The sequence below is a fragment of the Bubalus bubalis genome, chromosome 2 (assembly GCF_019923935.1).
Source record: "Bubalus bubalis isolate 160015118507 breed Murrah chromosome 2, NDDB_SH_1, whole genome shotgun sequence".
Classification (NCBI taxonomy): Eukaryota; Metazoa; Chordata; class Mammalia; order Artiodactyla; family Bovidae; genus Bubalus; species Bubalus bubalis.
This window is the reverse complement of record NC_059158.1, coordinates 138768221-138780554: the sequence shown is the minus strand read 5'-3', so window position 1 is coordinate 138780554 and position 12334 is coordinate 138768221. Positions and strand designations below refer to the sequence as shown.

The 12334-nt window shown below is 38.7% G+C and overlaps 1 protein-coding gene across 4 annotated transcripts in view; it reads right to left on the bottom strand.

Moving 5' to 3' along the window:
• Window positions 1-12334, bottom strand: part of PLCL1 (phospholipase C like 1 (inactive)) — a 367636-nt gene that overhangs the window by 44617 nt on the left and 310685 nt on the right. For all 4 annotated transcript variants that reach the window (XM_006078169.4, XM_025277943.3, XM_006078170.4 and 1 more), the window contains 2 exons: window positions 6158-6233; window positions 3619-3728 (listed from right to left, as the gene is read on the bottom strand). In XM_006078169.4, the coding sequence (XP_006078231.1) occupies window positions 3619-3728; window positions 6158-6233 (186 nt within the window). The remainder of the gene's footprint in view (window positions 1-3618; window positions 3729-6157; window positions 6234-12334) is intronic.

The window sequence follows — 12334 nt, the reverse complement described above, 5'->3', positions numbered from 1 at the left end:
CTAAAGCCTCACAGCTACCAGGCAGCCTATACCCGGAGGCTGTGCCCTCAACCCTGTACTAGGCTGCTTGGACTCAGCTCCATGGATGAAATCTCACAGGACACAGGAGGACAGGTTGTGGGAAGAACCATGAACATGAGTTAAAATCTCAGCTCTGCCATCTACCAGCTGAAGGGAAGAAACTGAAACCTCCCTGAGCCTCAATTTCCTCATCTGTGAGATGGAGAGGGTCATATGTGGGTCAGCATGAGTTGCTGAATGTCACACAACTGTTGCAAAGTGGAAAGGAGGAAACACATATAAACTATTTAGTCATGAATGCTTAATCACATATGAATTGTTGAATAACCAGTGGCTGCTATTAGTCATATGTCTGTCTCCCCTGGAGCACTAATCTTAGAGACCCAGGTACTACTTTTTGATACCTGTGTCCATAGCTCTTTTCTCAGCGATCAGCGCATTAACAAGCCCACATAAATATATGATGAACTGAAAGCATGTTTCAGGGTTGTTACTGCCACATTGTACTCAAGTAATATAAAATAAGTTCCTCTTTATAGTAACACTATAGTTCCTGCCTCTTAAGCAAATGATGCCTATTTCCCCCCACCTCACCTCCTGCCCCCTGACTGTCAACTCATGAGGTTAGGGTCTATATAGATTTTGTTCTTCTGTGATTTGTTGGTTATTCAGAAGTGTGTTGTTCAGCCTCCATATGTTGGAATTTTTAATATTTTTTCTCCTGTAATTGAGATCTAATCTTACTGCATTGTGGTCAGAAAAGATGTTTGGAATGATTTCAATTTTCTTGAATTTACCAAGGCTAGATTTATGGCCCAGGATGTGATCTATCCTGGAGAAGGTTCCATGTGTGCTTGAGAAAAAGGTGAAATTCATTGTTTCGGGGTGAAATGTCCTATAGATATCAATTAGGTCTAACTGGTCTATTGTATCATTTAAAGTTTGTGTTTCTTTGTTAATTTTCTGTTTAGTTGATCTATCCATAGGTATGAGTGGGGTATTAAAGTCTCCCACTATTATTGTGTTATTGTTAATTTCCCCTTTCATACTTGTTAGCATTTGTCTTACATATTGCGGTGCTCCTATGTTGGGTGCATATATATTTATAATTGTTATATCTTCTTCTTGGATTGATCCTTTTATCATTATGTAGTGTCCTTCTTTGTCTCTTTTTACAGCCTTTGTTTTAAAGTCTATTTTATCTGATATGAGTATTGCTACTCCTGCTTTCTTTTGATCTCTATTTGCATGGAATATCTTTTTCCAGCCCTTCACTTTCAGTCTGTATGTGTCCCCTATTTTGAGGTGGGTCTCTTGTAGACAACATATATAGGGGTCTAAAATTAAAAGCTTCTGCACAACAAAAGAAACTATAAGCAAGGTGAAAAGACAGCCTTCAGAATGGGAGAAAATAATAGCAAATGAAGCAACTGACAAACAACTAATCTCAAAAATATACAAGCAACTCCTGCAGCTCTATTCCAGAAAAATAAATGACTCAATCAAAAAATGGGCCAAAGAACTAAATAGACATTTCTCCAAAGAAGACATACAGATGGCTAACAAACACATGAAAACATGCTCAACATCACTCATTATCAGAGAACTGCAAACCAAAACCACTATGAGGTACCATTTCATGCCAGTCAGAATGGCTGCGATCCAAAAGTCCAAAAGCAATAAATGCTGGAGAGGATGTGGAGAAAAGGGAACCCTCTTACACTGTTGGTGGGAATGCAAACTAGTACAGCCACTATGGAGAACAGTGTGGAGATTCCTTAAAAAACTGGAAATAGAACTGCCATACGACCCAGCAATCCCACTGCTGGGCATACACACTGAGGAAACCAGAAGGGAAAGAGACACGTGTACCCCAATGTTCATCACAGCACTGTTTATAATAGCCAGGACATGGAAGCAACCTAGATGTCCATCAGCAGATGAATGGATAAGAAAGCTGTGGTACATATACACAATGGAGTATTACTCAGCCATTAAGAAGAATACATTTGAATCAGTTCTAATGAGGTGGATGAAACTGGAGCCTATTATACAGACTGAAGTAAGCCAGAAAGAAAAATACCAATACAGTATACTAATGCATATATATGGAATTTAGAAAGATGGTAACGACAATCCTGTATGCGAGACAGCAAAAGAGACACAGATGTATAGAACAGTCTTTTGGACTCTGTGGGAGAGGGAGAGGGTGGGATGATTTGGGAGAATGGCATTAAAACATGTATAATATCATATAAGAAATGAATCGCCAGTCCAGGTTCAATGCAGGATACAGGAAGCTTGGGGCTGGTGCACTGGGATGACCCAGAGGGATGGTATGGGGAGGGAGGTGGGAGGGGATTTCAGGATGGGGAACACGTGTACACCCGTGGTGGATACATGTTGATGTATGGCAAAACCAATACAATATTGTAAAGTAAAAAAATAATAATAATAATAATAATTTTTTAAAAGTGTTTTTAAAACCATGGTCTCTAGAACACACAATATTGTCATGCATAATTAAATGTAAAATAAATGCCATAAATTTTGTTAATAAAATATTTGTATGTTGAAGAAAAATTTTTAAAAAAAAGATTTTGTTCTTTATAGGTCCCCAATGCACAGCAGAGAGCTCAATACATAATAGGAGCTTACCAAATATTTGTGGGCTTAATTTTTAATAAGCATTTGTGATATGTATTATGATTCATTTAGCACATTCACATAAATAAGTGTAGTATCTCTCTGTAGACCAGGCTCTGGTCTGGAACTACATTGCGTGAGTTCAGACTCCAGCGCCACCATTCACTAGCTGAGTGATCTTGGGTAATATACATAAGTTTTCAATGCCTTGGTTTTCTCAGTTGTAAAATGAGAATAATAACAGTATTCGGTTAATGAAAGTATTACAATGTTAATTCATATAAACCTTATAAAACAGTGCCTGGCTCACGAGTGTTCTTTAAATGTCAGCAATTATTAATTTTGCTTGTAGCTGTTTTTCTCCATCACAATATTAAGAATAAATCATTCCAACTGCCTAAATCATTTCTCCATTCATGTAACAAAATATGAAAAGTGATGTCTTTACTTCAAAGTCCTAAAATTAATTTTCAGCAGAGCAAATCATAATCTCAAAAAGCTGACTTCCAAAATTTCTGCAAAAATAAACCTATTTATAGAGACTGTCCCTATAATAAAATAATCCTAAATGGCTCCAAATAGTCTGTAGTTTAAGGCTTTCCCAAATAACTTGTGTTGGATCCTTCTCCAGTAACATTTTGTTATTCCTTCCACAAACAAGAATAGCCATACTGACTTGAGTAAACCACACACACACACACACACACACTCACCCCAGGTAATGGAATTAGGTCTTGCTGTCTTCTGCCTCCACCACAAAACTCATTGCCTTATTATGGACAAAAGTGCGTCAATCCGTGTATGCATCTCCCCATCTCTTAAGAGTATGAATTAATTAGAGCAAGCTTTGATAAAAACTTCAAGTCACTGTTTTCAATCACTGATGAGGAGACCAATTAGAGAAATGAAGAGAAAAATAAAGACAAATGGGCACCTGAGTACTTCACTCACCTTCAATACTGTAATGTTCCAAGCAAAGCTCTCAGTTGCTTTGTTGAGTTTTCTCCCTTTCAAGCCTTCTTTTGCCCCCAGATTATGAAGCTCCTCATGGAACTCCATGCCTTTGAAAAGAGAACATAAGAGAATTCTCTGTATAAATTTCAGAAATTTAGGCATTTTATAGTGAAAATATTATCAGTAAAAATATAATTTCTCATTTCTGTCCTCTCATAATTTATAAATCCCCAAATTGAATTCTCTTCTCATTCTGTTCATCACCACCCAATGGCTATCCTTAAAGGAAAACTAAAAATAATCAATGCATTAGATTAAATTTTAAACAGCAAGAATACATAGACAAAAACATGAGAAGTTAAGAAGCAAATTTTTCCAACAGGTTGCATCCATCTTGCCTGTCTTCTGCCTGGTTTTTATATAAAATGGTGTAATGTGTGAATGGCTACCATATGTGAAGGATGCACATATCTTACTTTTTCTTATGAACCATCCATATGGCTTGACAGTAGGCCTGGAGCCTACAAACACAACAATGGTAATTACTAAATGTTGAGTAAAACTAAAAAGGTTTAAGAAAAAATAGCATTCCTGGAAACACCCAAATGTTTCAGATTTGGGAATGGCCCTCGTTATTTACAGCTAAACCATTCTCCTGAGCTTGAATACTATGAAAAACATCACCATCATCTGTTTCTCTAGCCTTTGTCTTAGCACCTCAAAATTGGGAATCACACTTTTTTCTGGTAAGCTCATTCCATCTTTGGAAAGCTATGATTGATATCAAGCCAGTCTTTCTCCCTGGAACTTCTACCCCTTGGTTCTAGCTAGACTCACCAACAAGGTCTAATCTCTGTTCCACAGTGCAGCCCTTTAAATATTTGAAGATACTGGATTAAAGTCTACCAGAGCTTTCCCTTCTCCAGATTAAACATTCTAACATGTTTCAGCTTATTATAATGTCTCTCTTTAAGGATGACATCCAGGAACACTGTACTTAAAATAGGATTGAAGTAGCCCACATGAGGTAGGGTTTTACCACCACTTTCTTGTCTACCAACTAGGTTTGTATTAATGCAGCTTAAACCACATTAACTTGCCTGGTGTTAACATCACAAGCACAATACATAGTAAAAGCATGGCTGCAGAGGCTAGATCTATCCCCTGGCCCTACCACTGACAAGCTCGTAAGCATGAATGAATCCCTGAAACTCTCTGCCATTCAGTCTCCTCAGCGGTGCAATGGCAATAACAAAGAGTATTGACCTCATGGAATTGGGTGAAGATTAAATAAGTCTACAAATACAAAGCTCTCAAAGTAATGCCAGGTACATAGGAACATAATGTAAGTATTTGGTATTGTTATTATTTTCATGCTTCCTTTCAACAGAAACATTTAAGCTTCCAGATCAGTAGTGAAAAGCACCATTTTCAAATTTTGGTCTAGGTTCAAAGGTCACCTCTGCCACATGTTGATATGGTATTTGGGATAATTCATTCAGTCTCTCAGAATCTAAAACGCCTCCTCTGTAGATTGGACATAATGATGATTACCTTGCAGAGTTGTTATGAGGACTAAATAACATAGCATGCTGCTGCTGCTGCTGCTAAGTCGCTTCAGTCGTGTCCGACTCTGTGCGACCCCATGGACGGCAGCCCACCAGACTCCCCCGTCCCTGGGATTCTCCAGGCAAGAACACTGGAGTGGGTTGCCATTTCCTTCTCCAATGTATGAAAGTGAAAGGTGAAAGTGAAGTCACTCAGTCGTGTCTGACTCTTAGCGACCCCATGGACTGCAGCCCACCAGGCTCCTCCATCCATGGGATTTTCCAGGCAAGAGTACTGGAGTGGGGTGCCATTGCCTTCTCCGAAATAACATAGCATATGATGTATATGCATATGATATATATGTTTAGTATATATTTTTTATATATGATATATATTTACTAAACATATATATCATATGCATATACATCAAGCAATTGTCAGTGTCACCTTCCTTATCATAATCACTAGTGTGTGTATAGATTAGGGAGAACATGGATCCAAGAGAGAGGAAAAGTACAGGGGCGTGGATGAAGGTGAAAATAAACAAACAATGAGACGTAAGAGACATGGGACCCATCGCACCCTTGAAGAAAGAACAGACCTAAAATGAGGATTAGTAAATGGGGCAAAAGCCTAGAAGGTAAACAGGATTATGGTTCAAATGGTAAAACTAAAGTGGTTCTTAAGCGGCAATGTAAAACCACAGTTTCCATATCAGTAGTAAACAGCTTTGATAGGTTCCCAAATCACAACAGTAAGTTCAGAAACCCTCACCTCTCTAGATATCTTCAGATACCATCTCTATATACACACAGACAACCCACTTACTATCATCTAGATCTCTTCTGTACTAAACAAAGGCTTCAGTGCAACTCAAAGTATCATTAAACTATCACATAAAATCTTTTAATTTTAAGAGTAAAAAGTAAAGTCTGCAAGAATCATCATTAGGCTTTCTAAGCAAAATAGGGGCAAGCGGGAAGATTACCTGCTTTTTGACACTGCACAATCTTTTCCTGGACTGTGTCTGCCATTTCTATGAGAAATCGGCTCTCTTGGATCATCTGTCACAAAACAAACATTAGAAGGTGGTTGTCAGGAATCCTTAAACTGGCGCATTGTAAAGATGATATTCAAAAAGACCCACATGATACTGCCGGTAACGGGGCACCATGGAGTAACCATAGGAAATGAGAGAGGGAAGGATGATCTCTGCTCCAACCCCCATCCACTCTCACGTCATCTAGAGCCACTTACCTTATGGCTGCTCCAGTTATGTAACATGCCTGCACACCATGAGTGCCAAATCAACAACTGTTGAATATATGCATACACACTTTAAGTCCCAGGTCACATTCATGAACACCTTTTCTTTTAATTCCCTCACCCCAAGTTACTGCAACATCAAGACTAACGGTACTGGAACAACAGTAATGAGAATTAGAACAAGTAATCACCCATTGATGAGCTTAAAAGACTACTGAAAGCATCGGTGAAGTTGGAAACTTGGATCTGAGTGGCACAAAGGTGGCAGAGGTCTGATCCTCCCTCGAGAAGGGCTGCGGCTCCATTGGCAAGAATGAGCTGTGAGTCATAATCACCACTGATTCCACACAGCTTGTAGGCAACAACATTGAAATGGCGTCCCTGCCCTTCACATTTCGGTAGAAAGGAAAAAGACCAAGAGGTGATTAATATACTGAGTGAAGTAGGGGAAATAGGACAGCTGTTGGAGATAAAGAGAAAAGAAAAATATGTATGTGAAGAAGGGGGAAGACAGAAATAGTTACAGAAGTTGTGATCAGAAACATAAGGAATTGGGGCTCTTCTAAAGAAATAGCCAAAGAAAGGCACCAATAAGCAAATGAACACTCCCTGAATGTCCAGTCACTCTTCTATTCCTAATCAGTTCAGTTGAATTCAGTTCAGTCACTCAGTCGTGTCTGACTCTTTGAGACCCCGTGGATGGCAGCATCCCAGGCTTCCCTGGCCATCACCAACTCCTGGAGCTTGCTCAAATTCATGTCCATCAAGTCGATGATACCATCCAACCATCTCATCCTCTGTCGTCCCCTTCTCCTCCCGCCTTCAATCTTTCCCAGTATCAGGGTCTTTTCCAATGAGTCAGTTCTTCACATCAGGTGGCCAAAGTATTGGAGTTTCAGCTTCAGCATCAGTCCTTCCAATGAATATTCAGGATTGATCTCCTTCAGGATTGACTGGTTTGATCTCCTTGCAGTCCAAGGGACTCTCAAGAGTCTTCTCCAACACCACAGTTCAAAAGCATCAATTCTTCAGTGCTCAGCTTTCTTTATAGTCCAACTCTCACATCCATACATGACCACTGGAAAAACCACAGCTTTGACTAGACAGACCTTTGTCAGCAAAGTAATGTCTCTGCTGTCTAGGTTGGTCATAGCTTTTCTTCCAAGGAGTGTCTTTTAATTTCGTGGCTGCAGTCACCATCTGCAGTGATTTTGGAGCCCAAGAAAATAAAGCCTCTCACAGTTTCCATTGTTTCCCCATCTATTTGCCATGAAGTGATGGGACCAGATCCCATGATCTTAATTTTCTGAATGTTGAGTTTTAAGCCAGCTTTTTCACTCTCCTCTTCCACTTTCATCAAGAGGCTCTTCAGTTCCTCTTCATTTCTACTCCTAATAAATGTCCCTTTTAATCTGGCTATTCCATGATTTCTCTGTCTGGCTCAATGATCTAAAGAGAGCTCAAGGCAGAATCCAAAGTGGACACAAAAGGTCTTAAGACACATATTCTTCATAATGAAATGTTGTTGAACAGATTGTAATTTTATACAATCACTTTCAAATATGAAGTGATTTATTATTACAAATCTTCAAATGGAAAAGGATATTTGAATCACAAATGTTTAGTGCCTAACAACTCCACAAGAGTAAAATCATACCATTCATTCATTTAAAAAATATCTACTCAGCAGCTTTTATGTGTAAGCACTGTAGTAACTACAAGGGGTATGATACACTGAGGAGCAGAAACAGACACATTTCTATCTCCATGGGGCTCCATGGTCTAGTAGGGAAGTCTGCTAAAATGAATGAATGAAATATGATATGTAATTCAATCAAACTTTAATTACTTATATTTCTGCATAAGATAATAGTTTGAAATGACTTGGGCTTCCCTGGTGGCTCAGAGGGTAAAGTGTCTGCCTACAATGCAGGAGACCCAGGTTCGATCCCTGGGTCGGGAAGATCCCCTGGAGAAGGGAATGGCAACCCACTCCAGTACTCTTGCCTGGAAAATCCCATGGACTGAGAAGCCTGGCGGGCTACAGTCCATGGGGTCACAAAGAGTCGGACACGACTAAGCTACTTCACTTTCACTTTTCACTTGAAGTGACTTATTTGGAGGGCTAAATCGACTATTAAAACCATAAACTAGACACTCAAGAAGGTCTAAGTTGCACCAAACTGTTTAACTGCATTAACTCTTTTAACTGCCAAGAGGAAGTGGAATGCTTCTGAATAACCATTTATCAAATGGCTAAGAGTAGCCTAGTTTATAGCAGGTTACAAGTGAATGAAACTCACCATCAAAGAAAAATTTAATATGAAGGCAATTTGATTTAGTCTTTTCTAAGTTTAGCATCTACACATGCAACATCAACTGAATTTTTAGGATTTTTCAAAGTTATCAGATGTTCCAATTAGTTAAATAGCATCTAAAATGTTTTCATGAAATTCAAGCAAGGGAAATATTCATAAAGAGAAAAGTACTTTCGGTGACTTTACCGTGAGCAAGACCTAATATACTATACATTTTTAGAATCATTTTAAGGCTAAAAGAATCTTAACTATCAGGACCACCCCCTTAATTTTGTGAAAAAAGGAAACTAAGACTTATAATAATTAAGATTCTCATCTAAAAAAATAGAACTAATTAATGATTAAACTGGAATTAAAATTTCAGACTCCCTCTGATTTGTCTGGCCTTCACACATGCCATGTTTTGAACCTGAAATGTAGCTTTCCAAAGTTATCAGATTCAGCCCATCAGTAAAAACATGAGGCCATGCCCATAACTGAACTACTGCAACCATGTTCAAATGTTTCCTTTTAAGGAAACACTTCAAAAGGGACAAGATTGGTAATTTCCTTTGACAAAATCTTGACTGACATTCATTTCTCTTGGTTTTGCTCTCAGTGGAAAACATATTCTCTGACTAAACGAAAAAGAAACTCTTTATTGTATGTGGCCAGTTTTCTTCACAGTACTGTACTGCAAGTAAGTATCTCCTCAGTGTTGAGTATGAAAGGAATATACTTCCTACCTCCAAAGATGCCACAGCCTCTTTGTGACAACCTGAGAAGGAAGTGCCCTCTTTGCCAAGGCTAACTCTTCCAACCCCGACTTCCAATCTCACCTTTCCCCGCTTCTTTGAGGAATTCATTCCTAACGAATCATTTTTTCATCTACAATTTCTGCTCCTTCCCTGGTTTTTCCCTTTTCCATACAGTATCTCCTATCGTAAAGTAAGCAAGTAAAATCAATAACAAAATACTCGATTGGCCTTTGAGTGTTTGTCCTCGTCAACCTTTCCTTAAAAAACTATCCCAATGCTTTGACTCTTGCCTGCAAAGATTCCACTGAGACCCCCAAAGTGTGGTCTCATCACAGAGTACCCCTTGGCCTATCCCCAGATCTCATTCTTGTCAGTTCAACAGTTGACACCACTTTATTACCCTACAGGCTTCCCTTGTAGCTCAGTCAGTAACGAATCTGTCTGCAGTGCAGGAGACCTGGGTTTGATCCCTGGGTTGGGGATCCATTTAGGTATCTATCCATTTACATCACCTTTTCCTTATCTTACCTGTGATACTGATTTCTTCTACATATCAATTACCCACACATGTAGACAATATGCATTTTATTTATTATTGATCACTTCAAACTTATGATTGTATTTTTTGAAATATAATCTCTTTTGGTCTCTAGTCTTTTTCCTAGGTTCTCCATTTTTCTATAATCTTACATGTTCTTAATTCTCTTTTAAATTGAGTACTGAAAAATAAAGTTTTTAGTAGGATTATACCTATAGAAAATGTAATACTCAAGTATCAGAAAATAAATCTTAAAACTGTATTACTTCTTTGAGGCAAAACAAATTCAGGACCAAAACATACAATAAACCCTATGATTCAAGTTCTCTTCAAAATCTCCCAAGTAAATATTTGTTAATCCCATAGTATAAGAAATTCGTTTTTCCCACATGGGAAATAGATGGGGAAACAATGGAAACAGTGTCAGACTTTATTTTGGGGGGCTCCAAAATCACTGCAGATAGTGATTGCAGCCAAGAAATTAAAAGACACTTACTCCTTGGAAGGAAAGTTATGACCAACCTAGATAGCATATTAAAAAGTAGAGACATTACTTTGCCAACAAAGATCCGTCTAGTCAAGGCTATGGATTTTCCAGTGGTCATGTATGGATGTGAGAATTGGACTATAAAGAAAGCTGAGCACCGAAGAATTGATGCTTTTGAATTGTGGTGTTGGAGAAGACTCTTGAGAGTCCCTTGAACTGCAAGGAGATCCAACCAGTCCATCCTAAAGGAGATCAGTTCTGGGTATTCATTGGAAGGACTGATGCTGAAGCTGAAACTCCAATACTTTGGCCACCTCATGTGAAGAGTTGACTCACCTGATGCTGGGAGGGATTGGTGGCAGAGTAGAAGGGGACGACAGAGGAAGAGATGGCTGGATGGCATCACCAACTCGATGGACATGAGTTTGGGTAAACTCTGGGAGTTGGTGATAGACAGGGAGGCCTGGCATGCTGCAGTTCATGGGGTCGAAAAGTCGGACATGACTGGGCGACTGAACTGAACGGAACTGAATAGTAGTAGTAGTAGTTGCTCAGTCGTATCCGACTCTTTGCCACCCCATGGACCCCGCCAGTCTCCTCTGTCCATGGGATTTTACAGGCAAGAATACTGGAGTGGATTGCCATTCCCTTCTCCAGAGGATCTTCCTGATCCAGGAATCGAACCGTGGTCTCCTGCATTGCAGGAGAACTCTTAACCCTTTGAGCTACAGGGAAGACCTGAATAGATCACTTCATAAAGAGATAGTCAAGTGTGATTTAACCTTCAACATAGAAGAGTATCCCTGAGGATAATTTGAAAGACTCTAGTCATAAAAGTCAGAACTTTTACTCTAAAACACCTTGTTATTAATATTCTCAGAACTTAAAATCATTGTTTATACAAACTTTTTTATAAAAGCATTTTGATCCTCTTTTCTAAGATAACAGCTTCCATTGTATTTATAAAAATTATTTTATTCTGTTTTCTGCAGTCAACTTTCAATTATTAGCAGTTGTAGAGAAAACAAATAAAACTAGATAACTGAAATGTACCAACAAAGCCAAACCATACTTAAATCAACAATTTCAAACCTTTCCCCCCAGTTTAGATAAGTAATTTATGTAAGTTGTTAGAAAGGAAAAATGGTTGACTTGAGTTTCATCTCCTTCCTATGTCTCTACAGATCCTGATGGAAATGAAATACAAAGCCAAGGAGTGAAGGTGAGACGCATGTCCTCAAATAATCCCCCAGCAGGGCAGTAGGTAGACTTAGACAGCCAAAGCTGGGTTGAACTCAGATAGAATCTGGCAGCAGCCTGATTTACATATCTGATGTCTCAGCCTCAGCTCCCAGTTGCCTTTGCTGTTGGAGTGATACAAAGAGCTTTTTTTTGGTTCTGTTACATGAATATCTCCAAAAAGATCTTAATTCCTTGCCATGGCTTTGAATCTAAAAGAACAGAGGACTTACCCAGATAAAGGTTGATGTCACTTTAAGCATTACATGTGACCTGAACAGGGGTGTGTAAAGTTGTCAGTTAAGATCAAAATCATTTATTTAAAACAAAAACTTTACTGAAGGGGACAGTAACGCTTTTACTCAAAGATGGATTAAATTGTCTAATCTGTGTGAAAAAAACTGTCTTCCCAGCTCAGTAGGGATTTGACTAATTGCCTAGGATCATTGCAGAGTCAATGTAACTATTTAATGGTACTGGAAAGATGAGATTTCATCAAAATATTACTCATCACCATCCATAGATTATAATTTTATCCTGAATTACATCTACATTCTTAGAACCACAGAAGTTTATATCT